Source organism: Eubalaena glacialis, chromosome 19 (genome assembly GCF_028564815.1).
Source record: "Eubalaena glacialis isolate mEubGla1 chromosome 19, mEubGla1.1.hap2.+ XY, whole genome shotgun sequence".
Taxonomy (NCBI): domain Eukaryota; kingdom Metazoa; phylum Chordata; class Mammalia; order Artiodactyla; family Balaenidae; genus Eubalaena; species Eubalaena glacialis.
This window is the reverse complement of record NC_083734.1, coordinates 2,117,517-2,135,502: the sequence shown is the minus strand read 5'-3', so window position 1 is coordinate 2,135,502 and position 17,986 is coordinate 2,117,517. Positions and strand designations below refer to the sequence as shown.

The 17,986-nt window shown below is 54.7% G+C and overlaps 1 protein-coding gene across 1 annotated transcript; it reads right to left on the bottom strand.

Annotated features, from left to right (window-relative positions):
- Positions 1 to 433: 433 nt before the first annotated feature.
- On the bottom strand, positions 434 to 17,817 carry GID4 (GID complex subunit 4 homolog). The gene is made up of 6 exons (XM_061175239.1): positions 17,405 to 17,817; positions 13,285 to 13,344; positions 9,242 to 9,349; positions 6,984 to 7,085; positions 5,643 to 5,773; positions 434 to 3,316 (listed from the first exon to the last, which is right to left on the bottom strand). Exons 1-6 carry the CDS (start codon positions 17,591 to 17,593, stop codon positions 3,253 to 3,255), a joined length of 654 nt encoding a protein of 217 aa, XP_061031222.1. The 5' UTR covers positions 17,594 to 17,817; the 3' UTR covers positions 434 to 3,252.
- Between the last annotated feature and the right edge of the window lie 169 nt (positions 17,818 to 17,986).

Genomic DNA, 17,986 nt, shown 5'->3' with positions numbered 1-17,986 from the left:
TCCCTGCTGGGACACAGGCCATTCTCGGGGTCCGTCACGTGTGGACGTGTCACAAGCACCCAGGATGGCGGTCAGCACACAGCAAGTGCACCTGGGGAAGGTGAGCACTGACGTGGGAGAGGCTACCGCCGTCCCTTCTCTTTATTTCCCGGGCTCTGAGGTTCCAGACGGGGAGGAAGTCTCACTGGCTCCGTCCACACACCAGCCAAGCACCAGGCTGGCATCTCTACCCCGACATCACCCAGCAGGTAACCCCGCTCCGCAGGCCAGCTCACAAGCCTGGAGGCCTCGCCCCTAATCACGCAGATGTCCCCCCGTGTTGGAATCCTCTGCAGGGGCCCAGAAACCTCCACAGCCACAGGGTCAGAAAGGGGGTTGGTTTCTTCTAACAGAACCGTTTTGCTTTAGAAATAGGACAGACTCACTGCTTAAATACCTTTATTATTTTTTAAAAATTATTTGGACATTGATAGCTCTGCAAAATACTTCTCCCGTCCCAAACCCTCAAACCCTTTCCACATGTACTCCCTAAAGAAACAAAATACTCACTTTTTGCCCAGTCAAATCTAATTTTTAAAAACATGTAAGATTCAAAATCAAATATTATTTTTCTTTCCCAGAACTCGTTAGTAATTTTAAACCACAATGCACATACTCAACGGCATTTCTTTTTAAAAATTAGCTTATCTGACTATTTATGAGGAAAAAAAAATCAATTCAAGGCCTTAGAATATAAATTCCCTGTTTCTGAAAGCAAAAGACATTGAAAAGCCCCCTTTGCTCCCCTGGAGTTTGTGCTGTGCACATCACCACAGAACCAGCAGGCAGATGGACCGTCTGCTTCACGGGAGGCAATGCTTAGTTACTGGGGGACCGCAGCTGAGACGCCGTCAAGTCTGAAAGGATGGGTGGGTGGGAAGGGACGACACCAGCAGGAGTGGCGAGGCTGGGAGGGCGGGGTGGAGGGGATCTGAGCAGAGCAGGGGCCGAGTCCTGAGGATGGGGTGGGGGAGACGGCAGGGAGTGCGCATCTGCACTCGTTTCTGAACGATGAATACAAGAGTCAACCAAAAACACCGCACGTAGAAGCAGAGGCATGTGGGTTACGAGAAGGCTCAGGAAAGAATAACCTCGGCTGCGGATGACCGCCCGAGCTCCTTCGGGAACTAAGTCAGGGCAGATGGTCTGGGAGTTACTCAGGGGATGTGGAAACCACTCCTTCTGCATCCTCGACAGACAGGTTTGTACGAGAACCAATCTTCATCACAGGTGTGTCCCAAAGAGCTGGCAAAGGGTACCACTTCTTCATCCCCAAACACCGCTGCACTTGACCGCTGGCTCAGCAAGGAAGCCAGCCCACAACAGAGCCCGGCCCGCCCGGGCAGCCGAGCAGCAGTGCCGTGCAGACACCCTGCCCTGCCCGCTGGAGGACACACACGCGCGGGCCCCGACAGGCTCCAGGCGGACCTCACCCTCGGCATTCTGAGTGGCACCTGAACCCTTCAAGGAGCTGGTTATGCCCTGCAGCGCTGGCCCAGGCCTTGTGCCCTGAGCTGGGATTGACCAGAGCCAGCCACTCCGCTGCCTTTGGGAGTTTTAAAATCCAGAAAACGTTTCTGACTCATCTCTGGAGACAGACGTGAAGCATCTCTCCACTGCAGCCACCAGGCAACTTTCCAGGGTCCCCAGGCCCTGGCCTTTCCAGGTGGATGCTTGCATCTCTGCAGGGAGCTTCAGGACCACACAGCCCAGCGGCCCTGACACCCACCCGCCACCTTCCCCAACACTTCTCCTTTAAGGCTTCTCCTGACACTCAACCTCAGGAACATACAGTACGTACGTCAATAAACCAAAGTCACTTCTTGGGAATAAAAGATTGCCCCACCACGCACCTAGATGGAAGGGCTTTGTGCTTTCTTACTCCGCCCGTGGACATGCACCTCGCGTTTGTTTTGCTCCCGTGGGTTAAAATATTACCTCGTTGTTAAAGCTTTCCCTCCGGTATTCTGAGCAAGTCTTGTAAAGCACCAGCAAATGCCAATCCCCCAAGCCCTGCCCACGTCTGCGGGCTACAGCGGATGCCACGCTATGAAGCTTTCTAAACATTTAAACAACACAACTGCACGCGCACAGACACACACACACGCTTTGGCACGTGAGCCGCGAGCTCTCTGGGAGTGCGCATGCTCCCACCCCTCCCCCAGGCCAACGCCGCCGAGCTGCGGTGTGGGGAGAGCGGCCCCTTCTGCCCGGCGGGAAAGGGCGCCACGAAGCACTGCTGTTCCGAGTAGCGAAAGGAGAACGCACAAGTGCTAAACTGGCCCCCAAAACGGCTCTCACGCTTAGCGCTGTGACCGACGCAACGCTGCAAAACTTCTGTACCACATGACCAGTTTCAAACTGCTGGCTGATTAAATATACATTTACAAATAGAATATAGGTATAAAAACTACTAAGTCAACATTTGCTGTTTTCAATGTGAAAACGATAAAATGTAATTCTGAATAATTGTGCATTTGCCATAGGGTCCTTGTTAAAGGGACCATAAAAATAATTTTGTCATAAAAAAAACTTTTTTTTTTTTTTTTTTTTTAAGTTTAGTATTGTCCTCAAGTTCAAAAGTTTGGAGCAAACGTGCTGAGTGAGCAGGACGGGAATCTGTCCCTGCCAGGGATCTGGAAGCCTTAAATCCTGTGACCTGGACGGCAGGCCCAGGGAAGCTGCCGGCCACTGACTCGCTCAGCGCGAACATCCCAGGGCTGGCAGTGCCCCAACCCCGCTGAGCGATCGGCCGCTGCCCCGCACAGGCCTCCGGGGGCGCACGGCTGCTGGGCTCGGCCTTCCCTCGAGCTACCAGAGTAAGCCATCGGGGGGCGGGGGGCCTGGTGGGGACCACTGAGCACCAAGGCCGAGGGGGGCCGGGGCTGGAGGGGGGCGTGGGGGACGGGATGTGCGTCTCAGTGATACAGAAGTCAGCTGTGCAGGAGGAAAAGTGCATTTACGGTAGCTTAAAAACAGCTTAAGACCAAACTGCCACAGAGAGGGAAGAGGAACCGAGGCCGCCCTCCACCTGCCCTTGCTGGTCGGCCGCACTCCTCGGATGCCGTGGGTTGACATTCATGCTTTCTGATGCGAGTCTGCTCGTGAAGAAACAGGAACACACGTTCTCCTGGTTCTGGCAGGTACACAGTTTTCTTGGCAAAGTTCTCTTTTGCCAAGTTCAGTTTATTTGGTTGCTGTCCCGGACCGCTGTCACCGGAATTCGTAGATGGGCGCGCTGTGTTCTGGAACATGAGTGAGATTGAGCGACTGATACCTGTGGGGAGGAGGGGAGGGTCGGGGGGGGGATCATTAGAACATCCTGAAAACCAGCACAGGGTGTGGAACCTGACCCACCGGCGCCCGCAGAAGCCATGCCTAGAGGAAACGCAAGCTCATCTCAGACTTCCTCAGGGGAACTGAGCTTGGCCTTGTTTCCATTTCTCTGGTTAATCCCCCTGAACTAGGCAGAAAACCTGCTGTTTGTAGGCCCTGTTCCAATCCTGAAGCAACGACAGCCTGTCTTAGGAAACGAGAGGCCAAGTCCTCTGGGGGAGGATGCAGACCAGGCCCCCCACCCCTCCCCACCGCCCTGCTTCCCTCCGAAGCCGCGCGATCCGCAGAGCGCGGATCCGGAGAGCTTGGGATCGATGACGTTACAGCCGCCCCCCCCCCCAACCTTAGCGACTTCACCTTCCTTCTCCCTAGACGCGGCTGTCAGCGCATCCGAGGGCTCTGCGGGGTGTGCGTCCCCGTGACGGGTGCTCCGAGGAGGGAAGCAGATGAAGGATAAACAGGGCGGGACAGTCCCCACTCGGGGACGCTCAGTGTGTCGGCTCCCCCCACCCGTCCACAGAAGAGTGCGGAGCAGCACAGAGAAGAGCAGTTTATCTCTCACCGAAAACGTCAACAAGAAGGGACAATGGGGGCTTCCCTGGTGGCGCGGTGGTCAAGAATCCACCTGCCAGTGCAGGGGACACGGGTTCGAGCCCTGGTCCGGGAAGATCCCACATGCCGCGGAGCCACTAAGCCCGTGCGCCACAGCTACTGAGCCTGCGCTCTAGAGCCCGCGAGCCACAGCTACTGAGCCCGCGCTCCGCAACGAGAGAAGCCACCGCAATGAGAAGCTCAGGCACCGCAACGAAGAGTAGCCCCCGCTCGCTGCAATGAGAGAAAGCACGTGCGCCGCAACGAAGACCCAACGTAGCCAAAAAAAAAAAAAAAAGGAAAAGAAAGGACGATGCATTAGCCATCAGAACCCTAACCCTAGGCCTTTGCACCCAGTGGGATGGCTGTAATCCTAAATGTTGGGAAGGACATGGGGAAACGGGAGACGTGGAACCTTTGCACATCACTGGTGGGAACGTGAAAAGGTGCAGCCGCTGTGGGAAACAGTTCCCTCAAAAGTGAAATATAGACTACACCCTGACCCGGCAATCCCACCCCCAGTGCCCAGAGGAACTGAAAGCAGGGACTCAGACTCCTGCACACCCACGTCCACAGCAGCCAAAAGGTGGGAACGACCCACGTGTCCATCCACCAATGAACAGATAAAGACAAGGTGGTCCATCCACACGATGGGGAATCACTCAGCAATATAAAGACAAAGAACTGACACACACCGCAACCCGGGGCCCTTCAAAGCCGATGCTCAGACACAGAGGGCATACGGTACGCGAGCCCATCTGCATGACACGTCCAGGACAGGCAAACCTGTACTTAGAGAGAGGAGATTAGTGGTTGCCTGGGGCTGGAGGGGGCGGGGAGGTAGGGTGACAGCTCAGGGGGACAGGGTTCCCTCTCGTGCCGACGAAAACGTTCTGAAACTGAGTGCAGTGATGGCTGGACAACTCTGTCGACACGGAAGCCACTGGACTGCACGCTTTCAGTGAGGGGACTGCACAGCAGGTGAACTGTATCTCCGTAAAGCGGGTATTTTTAAAAGGATAGGAAAAGTTTTAAAAACTCATTTGAAAGCTGAACAGGTGTTGACACCCCAACAACGGCTGCTCCCACAGAGGCCGGGGCTGCATGGAGCCCCGGGCACTCGGTTGTCGCTGGGTAGCCCCACGTAGTGTCCCGCAGGAGCCTTCAAAGTGTGCAAAAGTCGCAAGGAAATAATTTCCACATTCAGAGAGGAAATCAGGTATTTCACGATACCGTCTGCGCTTCAGCGATAACGGGGCACTTACAAAAGCTCAAGGAGCCACGAGAAGGCCCGCAAAGGTGGCAAACGCCAGCCCTCGGGTGGCACGCGGCCGTCACCGTGGCAGAGGCCCAGGGCAGGGCCGACCACGCCCGCGGGCCCCGGTCACCGGCCGGCACCAGGCGGGAGCGTGAGCACAAAATTAAAAAGGCCGCTGACAGCCAAGTTCCCACTGTCCACAGCGGGGCCTGACACTGTAGTTACTGATTAAACTGGGGAAGAATAAATACAAGACCTGCAAGATGGAGATAAACATAGCTGAAAATATTTGCTGCTTGAAAGCGTTTAGCTATGAGTTCCTGTACCCAGAACTTCATTTTTTTACCTCGTTTATTACTCTGCCCTGTGGACGGAAGTGAGCCCCTCAAGAAATGAGGCCTTGGCAGCCGGTCCTTACCATTCCGAGCTCCTGTGGTAATAGTAGCCCTCTATGGAGGCCGCCGACTTCTGGAAGCAGATGTAGTAAAAGCCGGCAAAGGAAGCACCACTGATGTCCTTGATCGTGTGGTCCGGGACCAGGAACTGCTCCTGCGCGTGGATGGGGATGGAGGGTCAGTGCCAGGGGCTCCGGCCCCCCAGGCCTCCCTGCCTCCCTGCAGGTGGCTTGCTAGGCAACTGTGAACCCCCGAGCCACTCGCATGTTCAACATACACACATGGCCACCACGTGTCGAGGTCGCCGGGGTCAGAGCCGAGGGCGGGCACTGTGGTGCCCACGCCTCGAGAGCGCGTCAAAACCTTCCCACCCGAGCCGCGGACTCACGCTTCGGCTGCACCCCAGGAACCGTCGCCAGGCTCCCGGTCACCTGGAGAGCCGAGGGTCACTTCTATGGCCCGGGCCTCACCCCGAGGGCAGGTGGAGCTCGCTCGCCCTGGGGACCCCCCCATCAGCAGCGGTCAGAACGGTGCTGCCCTCCTCAGACCCCGGGCGGAGCCAGCCCCCTGGGGGGCGAGGTCAGGGGCCGCGGGAGGCCTAGACGGCCCACGGGGGAGTCACCCTGCGTGAGAAACTCTTGGAGACCAAGCAACTCTCCTTCCCTTTCCCCAGTCTCTGAAATTGTAGTTTTTCAAATTAATTGTAAAGTAGAGCCTCACCCGACACTTCCTTTAGTGGGTTGTTTAGTTGGCCGGCTGCGGGGCGGGACTCAGGTTTACCCCCGGCACCTGCCTGTCTGCTGCCAGGGCCAAGCCCCCACCCCAATTCTCACCATAGAAACACAGACCGGGAATGAGGGTGCTACAGGATTCGTCTGTAGGAAAGCTGGCGAGATTTCACCATAAAGCAGCTTTTTCCTACAGGTTGTGGGTGAGGGGTTGGAGGTGGGTGTAGGTTCTCCAAGTGACTTCACACACTCCCCTCCTGAATTCAGTACCCTGTGGCTCTAACCCAGGAAATACCAGAGGGGGCACCAGAGCCACCCCAGCGAGCCCGGCCTGATGGGGTTCTCAAGGGCTGGGGGAAAACCCAAATTCTGTCCCCGGCCCCGTGCTTCCTGAGCTGGAGGGACCGGGGGCACCGTGACGGCCCACAGCCCGAGCGAGGTCACTTAGGGGCTGAGACAATGGGGGTCTCCCGAGTACACAGGACACTTGGGATGACCCAGCCTGCAGGGTCGCAGGAGAGAACAAAGGCAGAGGACACAAGAGCCGTGCCTGCCCCACACGGGGGTGAGCATGGACCTGAGGGGCCTGGGGCCCGGGGGCCACACCACAGGCCCGGCACAGCCGGGCAGCCTTACCTTCCACCTCATGAAGACATAGTCCCCACTCTTCAGCTCTTCGTAATCAAAGTCGTCTGAATTAAACGATTTTGCGTACTGATAAAAAGCCAGAAACTTGCCCTGAAAGCCAAAAGCAGAGTATGAGAATGAGGGACAGAGGGGTGGCGGGTGTGCTGGGCCGGTGCAGTGGCCCCTCCAGGGCGAGGCGGCGGCCGGCGGGCAGGGAGCGTCTGGTCACCCCGCGCACTGGGGCCTGGACCCCGGGGCAAACGTCTGGACCCTACGCCTGCCTAGTTAACGTGCCCAGGAAAGGCCGCCAAACGGGGATGGATGCAACCCCGGGCCTTCTCTCACCCCTTACCCCAGACAGACGCAGCCGGACGATCAGGGACGGGGTCTCCGTACATCAACCAATGGGGGCAAAGACTCAGGCTGAACCAGCCTGTAGTGCCGGGGTCGGGGGGGTTAGTAAAGTGGGGTCCCCCGACAACGCAGTGGCCTGGCGGCTTGGGGCCAGCTAGTTGAGACCAGAAACAAGTAATGCTTGGTTACGGCAACAAAGCTGTACCTTATGATCATGTTTTTGTTAAAAAAAAAAAAAAAGTACATATACTCAAAAGAGATTTAGGAAAAGGTTAACCCCTGCTTTAGCTTTAGGTGTTTGCCATTACAGATGTTTTGCTTTTGTTTTTTTCAAATATTTAAAGATAAGTATGTATTAATTCTATAAAAAAACCTCCTGAATAAAAAGTTAAAGACAAAGAGGTATTAAGTCATAGAATCTGTCACACAGATATTTTTACTCTAAGTAGATTACGTGTGAGGAATCTTTACTTTATCGCGATAATGATAATCACCATAATCTTTTATCACTTTATCATAATACCCACTTCAAATCTCATTCAGGAAAACTCGAGGGTGAACTACAGTGTCCTGACCCCAGTGTGCAGTAGACATCGTGGCTCCCCAACAGACAGAGGGGCACTCAGAGCCCCTGGGGCCCACGTGGGAGTCTGGGAATCCCACGTGGGGAGAGGGCATCAGGAAACCCTGAGTCCCGCGAAGACAGCCAGCGCTCCTGGAGGGAAACCGTCCACAGGCCCGACCTCACACACCCAGCAGGCCGGGGCCCAGGGTGGCCTTCCCGGCCCCTCTTTCACTCAAAATAGTTCAACCCAGCCTAGGAAGGCCAGAGGTCGGGTGTCTCCAGCTCTAACGAAAGGCAACAGGAAGTTCGAGCTGCTCTCCAGGTTCTTCACCTGCAGCCAACCAGCCTCAAACTGAGTTTTCATTGGGCCTCAAAGACCTTGCTTTTTGCAGGACCAATTTGAAATGGAAAACAAAGTTGGAAGGAAGACAGGCCGTGTGCTCGCTGGGCTGTGCAGGAGAGGTGGGTGCCGGGCAGGGAGAGCCGGGCGGGGCGGGGCCTGACGGCTCCCAGGGGTGCTCCCCGACAGCGGCACCTTCCAGGCTCCCCAGCTTCCAGACGCTCGGCTCCCGTTCGTACTCTATCAGAAACACAGGTGGCCGTCTACCTCAGTGTCTGCTTGCTACAAGAGCCAAAACATGTATTTAAAATTTAAAAGCTCAAGTTTAAATTCAATCGAAACTCAGCATTTGACAGGTGTTTCTTTCCTAACTCAGGTATGAGAAAGCGGCTCACCTACAAGGACGCTGACTCCTGCAGAGTGTCTGCAGGAGGGGCCTCCAGGAGCCCGTGGGCCCGGAAGCAGGAGAGCGCGGACACAGCCAGGAGTGGTGGCGGGGACCGTGAGCCGCTCTGGAATCTCCACTACTGACACCTCACCCTGGGGGTTGCAGGGGTGAGCGCACTGGACTTCCTCGGTGTGAAACCAAAGTTCATCCTCGCCACAGCCAGCTAAGCCAAAAGGCTCTAACAACTGGCTGAGAAATGGGTTTTTAAAGACACAAGACTTGCGTGGCCCTGGCGAAAAGGCTCGAGGAGGAGCTCTGAGCTGTCTTGAGGAGCTCACAGCTGCGAGCACACAGCCGTGCTTGACAGGCGCGGGCGCTTCCAGGGCAGGAGCGGCCCTGAGGCCCTGCCCGTGAGGGGGAACCGCGCGCCTCCACGCCAGGCGCATCCTAAAGGCAGAGGCCGTCAGGGACGGCAGAGGAGGCGGGAAGGGAACAGTGGCTGGAGAGGGACGGTGCCGCCAGCCCCCGGGCGCCCAGAGCAGAGGAGGCGGGAAGGGAACGGTGGCTGGAGAGGGACGGTGCCGCCAGCCCCCCAGCGCCCAGAGCAGACGGGCACTCACCCAATGCTTCCGGTCCACATCCTCGTCCGCATCCCACTTTCGGGTTAAGAAAGGGTGCTTTTTGCTGATGATTTCTCCTTCAAAGAAGGTCGTGAGGGTTGGATACTCCTATGGTAAGAACCCAAATGTCAAACACGATGTCAAACAGGAGTTGTAACCTTTCACAAAGGAAAAAACCAACCTTGCTGTAATTTCTCCCCAAAGCTTTGCAGAAATGACCACACTGCTGAGCAACCACCCGGACCAGCGATGCCCACGGCCGTGGAGGGAGCCTGAAGTGAAGGGGCTGGGGGGAGGGGGTCTGTTGGATTCCGGGGCCTTTGCCAGAGCAGAGAACCCTTCTTTGGCGCACTTGTTATGTGTTGATGGCTCAGAAAAGAATTTGGACAGGTTATTTCTGAATACAAAGCAGATGGTAACTTGATAGGTTTTACTTTCCAAGGCGAATACCCAGAGAGGCTCCAAAATCAAGCTCCATCTCCCTCGTGCCACGGCCCAGCCACTGCTTCTCAAACTGCCTCAGCCTGTCCCTTTTACGCCAACTCTTCAGGTTTGGGGGGCAGGGGGAGGTTGGTAGAATACCTTGATGTATTAGGCATTCGTATAATTCTATCGCATGAGCTCAGACAGCTTATACGATGGGAAACATTGATAAATCACGTCTGCCCTGGGAAGTCACAACCGCTGGAAAAACAAATAAGCCGTCATCCTGACTGGGTGCTTGGAATACTCCGGATAACCTTGCTACTTGTTCCTCTGATAGTAAAGAAGCACCAAAGATTTTGAAAAAATTAATGGAAGAACAAGTCAACGTTGTAAAAAGTGTACCGTTTCTCTGCATTTCTAGAAACCAGCCAACCCACCTGCCAGGTGGCCCCTCAGCACCACCCACCTGCCCGGGTACCCCCCGAGGGTGCGGTGATGACCCGCCGCCTGGCAGAGCAAGGGTCACCACCCTAAAATCCTGGGACCATAGAGGTCCCGCTTTCTTCTTCTCACCCCACGTAAGCCCCTCTCAATTGGCATCAAACTTAACTACCCGTTTAAAATAAATCTGTTCCCATGGCTTTGCCACTTCTCCCGGCTCGCCTGCCACGTGGACCAGGGCTTCCAGAAAGCCCGTGGCTGCTTTACCGCACACACCCAGGCAGCCTGTCCTCGTAGCGGTGAGCTCGAAACACTACAGATTTGCCACCCCCCTGAAACCGCAGCCCTCACCCCAACACTGGTGCTGGGTTCCTCAAACAGATATTTATAGATACAGAGTGAAGAGATTAAGGAGGGGATAAGTTCCTAAGTGGAAACGTGATTTTTAAAAGTATAAACCAAACTATACTCATCCGTTTTAGGAAGGACTGCTAAGGGAAAAAGTTCTGTATAAGCTGACAGCAGACTTGAGATGTTAAATAAAAAGCTATAGACAGTATATTGACTTCCTGAGTTTTATCAAGACTTCCCTAAAATAGAAGGATAAATGATCAAGTCCTCCTATTATAACGCTAAGAACATACTTATGTTCAAGTCACGAGTTTTTCTAATAAGTGATTCTGCGCCGACTTCTCTCTCAAATGTTTCAGGCAATCTACCAGGGTGACCACAAGGTACCCACAAACTTCCAAAATTAAATAAAATAAACACCTAATGAATGCGAGTCATGTGCACAGAAGGAACCAAAACGACAAAGCCTCTCACAGGGCAGGCGAGGACATTCAAGCCCTGACTACAGCCGGCGGGGTGGGGGGGGGGGGGCGGGCGGGGGGTGGCGGTCACAAAGGGGGGCGTGGCCAGCACCCCCAGGGGTGGGCTCCCTGCGCCGGGTCCCACTCCCCTCACTGACTCCAGGCTCACCTGCCTGGAGGTGGCTCCAGCTTTCCGTGAAGACCCGCCTTATGGGGGGTCAACGTTTGGCCAGTAAGTCAGCAAGAACTTCTGAAACCAGCAGTAAACGAGCGCCTGTGGCTCTGGATAGTGTGACCAGCTCCCTGGTTCAGCCTCGGGAGCATCCAAAACTGTCTGGAGAGTGCGTGGCAGGCCTGACCATGACACCCCCAGGCTGGGCTCCCAGGCCGGGTGCCAGCTGCCTCCGCCGGGCCTCCCCAGGGATGCCCCTCTCCCTGCGGGTGGCTGGCTCAGGACTGCAAAGGGAATGTTATTTGACACCCATTCTCACAATTCTGGGATTTAATTTCCACAAGGCACACAAACTTCAAAAACTGTACTTATCTGTGAATGTAAGGCAAATAAGAGGCAAGTTATCTCCAATGTAACAATGAATTTTCTCTATTTCCGTACAGACGAGGAAGACCATGACTATGACCCAAACCGTTCAGTTACATTAAAGTAAATCACATATTTGCTTTTTCAACAGCTATAAATGGAAAAGCAAACAAAAACGGTTAACTGTGTTTTATAACAGGTATAAAACCATTCAAAGAATCGTCACCCTTTTCTGCATTTTACCAATTATCCAGTGACCATGCATTAGATTTATAACTTAAAAAACTATTAGACAGTTGTACAATGCTGTGACTATACTGAAAGCCAACAGATTGTACACTTTTTTTTTTTTTTTGGTCGCGTATTGCGGGATCTTAGTTCCCCAACCAGGGATAGAACCCGTGCCCCCTGCAGTGGAAGCGCGGAGCCCTAACCACTCGATTGCCAGGGAGGTCCTAGATTGCACATTGTAAATGGGTGAATGTATGCTATGTGAATTATATCTCAGTAAAGGGACTAAAAAAAGTTATTAAAAAAGATGAATTCACAGACTCCTGACGCTCGGGCAGGACGAAGGGCCTCAGGAAACACAGCCCTCCTCTAGTAAAAGGCGGCTTCAGGCGGGAAGGGCCGGGCCCAGGGAAGGGCCAAGCCAGCACCCCGTCCGCTCAGAGGAGCCTGGCTCTAGGTGGCTCGGGGGTGCTTCCCTTCATTAGCGCCACCTGCTCCTGGTGGGACGTCCACAGCACTTCCGTACACGGTCTGTGGATTTTTAATCCTACTTAACCATTTCCACAAAGCTTCCTGTGACCATCTGGAATCGGTATCCACATCCCACGTGACAGATTTTGCTGGTTTCCTTATGAAGTTAAATGTCTGTGTTCTACACTCAACAAATGTGTTTGGCCACCTAAGAGTTGAGCATATTCTGTTTCCTGTGTGTCTTCTACTGGCACAAACCCACGGGTGAGAACCCTTCCTTTTGCTGTCATTTTCTGCCCCTACTTGATTGGATACATTTTCTAGAGGAGGGAAGAGATACCTTTTTGTCTCAACAACAAATTTCACAGGAGATTCTCAGACTCCTGGTGCTGAAGTAGGAGAACAGGGGGAACGGGGGCGACGGAAACAAGTGTTTCCAGATCGAGGAGGACCAGCCTTGTCAGGTCCCTCAGAGCCTCCCACTCACTGACCCTGCGTCTTCCCTGGGAGACAGAGCAGGCACCTGGAGCTCTCACCTCGCAGATGAGGAAACTGGAATGGACAGAGGTGACGTCGTGGGGCCAGAGGAGGCGGCGCGAGGATGCCCGCCAGCCCCTCTGCGCAGCGCCGCCAAATGCCGCGGCCCCCGACCCTCGGCCAGGCGGCGCCAGGCCCTCCTCCTGCCCACTCACCAGCGGGAAAAGAAAGCATGCTCTCTCCTGCCTCCGATATTCCCAGGAGTTCTGAGGTTTAAGGTGGTTCAAAGAAAGGAAAACACCTACGTTTTCGAACTGCGAAGACCTCAGTCCTCGGAGGAACGATGCTCGCCCAGAGGCTGAAACTGACCATGACGGTGGCAACTATGTTCTTACTATGTTTGTTTTCCTCAAAAAGGATTAAAGTAAAATCAGTAGCATTGGGCACACGGTGACCTGTTTATAAATGTCAATGGTCTGTGAGTCTGTGTGCTTTCCAACAGGACACGTCCAAACTGCCTGCTCTACGCTCCCCCTGAAAGAACCACACTTAGAAATGGGGCTCCTGAATCAGGCCTGAGGAGCCGAGGTTGCTGGCCCTTCAGGACCTTGGCCCCTCCGGCTCCTGCCCATGGGAGGGGCGCTTACCTCAGTAAGGCCTTTGATCTTCAGATACCCACAGAGGTACGAGTTCCCCGTGTCCACGTGCTGAAAAGACACACACAGCCTCGTTACCAATGGAGGGTCCAGCAGGAGACAGCGGGAGCACGTCCGGCAGGCAGAGGCCCCTTTGAGGCCAGGGTGGCAGGCGGGTGGGGGGCGAGGGAGCCTGGAGGCCGGCTGGCCCAGTGCAGCCCAGGGCTCACAGGTCCTGTGGCACGCTGAGTGTTCAACATTGAGTGAGGCCTCATTTAAGAAACTAGGAACATTTTGTGGCATTTATCAGATCTGGGGACCCAACTACTTCCAATACACCATGAGTCAAACACCAAGGCAGTGCTTAAAAGCTGCAGTGAACTCAGCCAGCCAGACGAGGTCAGCACCAAAGCAAGCGGGTTTCAACGAAGCTGGGGCGGTCCCACCGTCCGGTGTTGGGGACAACGGTCTCCACCTGAAAACCACCACAGCCCTGCAAACGTCCTCACCTGCTGACCTGGGCATCGGACGGCATCGGACGGCATCAAGCAGCTGATCCGAACTCACAGGGGTCAGTAAATAAGTTGTGTTAAACGACACACAGCTCTAACCCAAGGCCTTAAGTTTCAAGGATGCAATTCTCACTGAATTTCAATATAGTTTGGGGTTTCACAGCTTCCAGAAAGGGCATCAGGTGGCAAGGATACTTGCTAATAAGATTAAAAACTGCACTGTAAATTGGTTAACATTTTGCGTGGATTATCACCTGCTCAAGAATCAGAATTTCATTCTGGCCTCCATCCAAGCATGTGCCTCTCCCTTTCTGCCCAAATTGATCTTGATGAACTCAAACCCACCATAGCACAGAGAGCTTCAACCGAACAACGGGCCGGCATCTCAACGAGAAAGATAACAAGGCAAATGCTCAGCAAGAAGGTCTTGCAGCACAGCTGTGTCCAACAGCTGCTCTCTTTAATATTCCTTCCACAGTGACCTGGGCTTCACTTCACTCTTAGCTTCTTGGATGGCAGAGGAGAAAGAGAGCAATCACAGTAACGGAACAACAACAACAAAAAGAGCAGTCAGAATCCTACAAACGTTAGAGGAGCTCTTTAAACTGGAATTTCCAAAAAGAAAAGGCACTCCAGAAGCACATGAAAAGAGGCCCAACCTTGTTAGTCGTCCCGGAAGTTCAAATCAAAACCACAATGAGATACCACCTCACACCCACCAGGATGGCTACAATCAAAAAGACAGACAATAACAAGTGTTGATGAGGATATGGAGAAATTGGAGCCTCAGACGCTGCTGGTGGGAATGCAAAATGACGCAGCCACTTTGGAAATCAGTCTGGCAGTTCCTCAAGTGTTAAACAAATAATTACCATATGACCCAGTATTCCACTGGTAGGGAGACATCCAGGAGAAAGGAAGACGTATGTCCACATAAGAACTTGTACGTGAATGCTCACAGCAGTGTGTTCATAACAGCCCCAGAGTGGAAAAAATCCAAACACCCATGGACGGATCAATGGATAAACAAAATGCCGTAGATCCACACAGGGGACTATTAGGCAACGATAAGAAGTCAGGAAGCACTGACACCTGCTGTGACGTGGGTGAGCCCTGAAACACTGTGCTCAATGGAAGAAGCTAGACACGAAAGGTCACATCATTGTACGACTCCATTTACATGAAAAGTCCAGAATAAGCAAATCTTAGGTGAAAAAAAATAGGGGTTGCCTAGGGTTGGAGGGGTGTGACAGCTAAGGGTTCTTTGGGGGATGATGAAAACATTCTAAAATTAGATTGCAGTGACGGTTACACAACTTTGTGACTACACTAAAAAATTACTGAATTGTATACCTTAAACGTGCGAATTGTGTTAATAGGTGCATCGTATCTCAGCAAAGCTGTTACGAAAAACAGAAAGAAAACAGGAAATAGATGAAGTTACAAAAAGCATAAGTATTCTAAGAAGGCTGAGCCCAAGAACCCAGTCCTGGCTGAAAAACCAGATGATGGAGCTATTCACACGCCACTGACTGTCTCCACGACGGACAAGCCGCTCACCAGTCCGGATACGGGGCAGCATTCCTGGGTGAGACCGCTGCCCCCACCATCAGACGGCCCACTCCAAGGGGCCTCCAGCCACCGGCCAGGTCTCCGCTCGGGCCGCCCTGGGACCTACCAGTCGTGCACCAACTCAATCCCCACTCCCAGCGGTTCACAAGGAAGTTGGCACCTGACAGGAATTCAGAAACCACACACTCAGGACAGGGAGGGGAGCTGTTACAGTAACCAAGGCGAACTTCTCTTTTGACACTTGGCTACCCTGCCACTTGTCCCCGACCCCATCCTAAACCATCAAACTCAACAAGGGGCACAAATTCAAGATCATTGCAAACATGATCCTCACCAGGGATCTCACTTCTAGAATTTTATGATTAGCTGCAAAAAGTAAAAAAGCCTATAACTTCCTACTAAACTCTCACATTTGAAGCAAGAGAAGGGGGATTACCACATTAGGCATCTCATTATGAAGACTGAAATAACTCAGCCACGGTACTTTTTTTATTTGGCCGCACCTTGCAGCTTGCCGGATCTCAGTTCCCCGACCAGGGACTGAACCTGGGCCACGACAGTGAAAGCACTGAATCCTAACCACTGGACCGCCAGGGAACTCCTATTTTTTTCAATTACAATAAATATCGTGGCTCATGATAGATATTTAAGTTTATAGACCAAAGATACAAGACGGAAATGGAGTTCTCCCAATCAAAAGAAATTACCTATTCCCACAAAGCACTAAGAAAAAAGAGGCTGATGAATGCTCTGCAGTTAGTGAAAAGAAAACGCATCCACAACTGTTTTTTGGGTGGGAGACCTACTTGCTCAGAAAAGAGGCTGTTAAAGATTTAAAATTATTAAAGGGCAAAGGGCAAGCATAAGGAAAAGACACTTGCTACGTTCCGTCCTCACACAAGACCTCAAAGCTTCTGGAAAGCCTTTCAAGAGGACAGATGTTTGGGGGGGCTTTTGGGAACAGCCTAGGAGGTGAGGTATCAGACTAAGGACAAAGGGGCAAAGGGAGGAGGAGGTGGATCCTGATGCAGGTCTGGGCAGCTAGAAAGGAGGAACAGTTTTCTAGGAGGGAGAGAAAAAGGAGTATCAACCACTGCCAATCTCCTTGGGCTGGGAAGAAATGTCAAGTGTGCTCCCATTTGCATGAGAGGGGTGAGGTGCAGGAAAGGCCCGGGACAGGTGAAGCTGCAGTTCCAAAGCCATTAGGGGCTGGCAGCAGGTTCTCAGAAATCCAGGTCAAATGGGGGGAGGTGGGTGGACACGGGAAGGAAATACCGTATGAGAAATAAAGCGGGTGAGTTACATTTCCCAGTACGTGGGTATCAGAGACTGGAAGAAAGCCCTGGCCGTGTCGATCAAAGTTAAGAACACGAAAGAGGGTCCCCCGGAGCCAGGAAGGAGGAGAACAGAAGTGTAGGACAGGGAGGTCTGGGCAGACAGGCCAGGGAGACCGGGAGTGGCCTGGAAGTGGCCAGAGGGCAGGGGTAGGGAGTACGAGAAGCCTGGGCCAGGAAGAGACTAAGGGTTGGGGGGCTAGGAGGCCAGCTTCTTAACAGACTATGAGGAGCCTACCCAGGATGAGGGCCCGGCCTGGTGGGTGGGGCAGGAATCAGGGTGGCCTGGCGGCTCTCAAGCTCAGGGGCTAATGCAGGGAGGGGGCTGAGGAAGTCCCCCAAGGAAGAAACCCCAGGAGAAGGAGGCGGGCCCCAGGGCCTGGGCTTCCTGGGACCGAGGAAAACGTAAGGGGCAGCAGGCACGTCACAGGCCTGGGAGGGTCCCGAGTCAGGGGGAACCACTGGAGAGCTCTTCGGGGTCCGAGAAGGGCTAGAAGGAGGGCTGGTCCTGGGGCGACAGGCCACGGGGAGGCAGAGCCGGGTCTGAGGCCGCCGGTCCCCGGCTCTGGCCCGCAAAGTTGGGGTGCGCCGGAGGTCTCCCGGCAGGCCCGGGCGGCAGGCCCGGGCAGCAGGCCCGTCCGCGGCCGCGGGCTCGAGGGGGCGGCGGCGCGGCCCCGCCAGTGGGCGCCGCGAGAGGCCCAGCAGCCGGCTCACCTGCAGCACCACCTCCACGTCGTACGAGTTACCCTTGCTCTTCTGGTGGCCGCGGAACTTAGAGCCGCTGTAGAGCAGGCTGGTGGCCACGCCGGGCTGCTGCGTGTTGATGGGCGGCGGCGGGATGAGCGAGGCGGCGGAGGCGGCCGAGGCACCGGCCGGCGGGGGACACTCGGTGCGGACCGGCATCGCGGGGTCCCCCGGAGCCAGGGCTGGGGGAGGGGGAGGAACCGCCGCCGCGCGGGAGCCGAGGAGGCTGCCCGGGGGTAAGGCCGGCGCGCGCGTGGGGCGGGAGGGGTCCACCCGCCGGCCGCCTGCGGACCGAGCGCTCCGGCCGCCACCGGGACCCCGGGACCTGAGAGCAGGGCCTCCGGGTGCTAAGCGAGCCCCCTCCCCGCCTGCGCTCGCACACACACCCCTTCCGATTGGCTCCAGCGCGCCGGGGGGCGGGAGCAGGCTAGCGCGGCGCTTCTGCCCATTGGCGGGCGGAGACAGCACGTGGCGGGCACCGAGGCCCTCTGGGACTTGTAGTCTTCTTCCCGAGGCGCGGCGCGGGGGCGGGGCCTGGGCGTTTGTGATGCT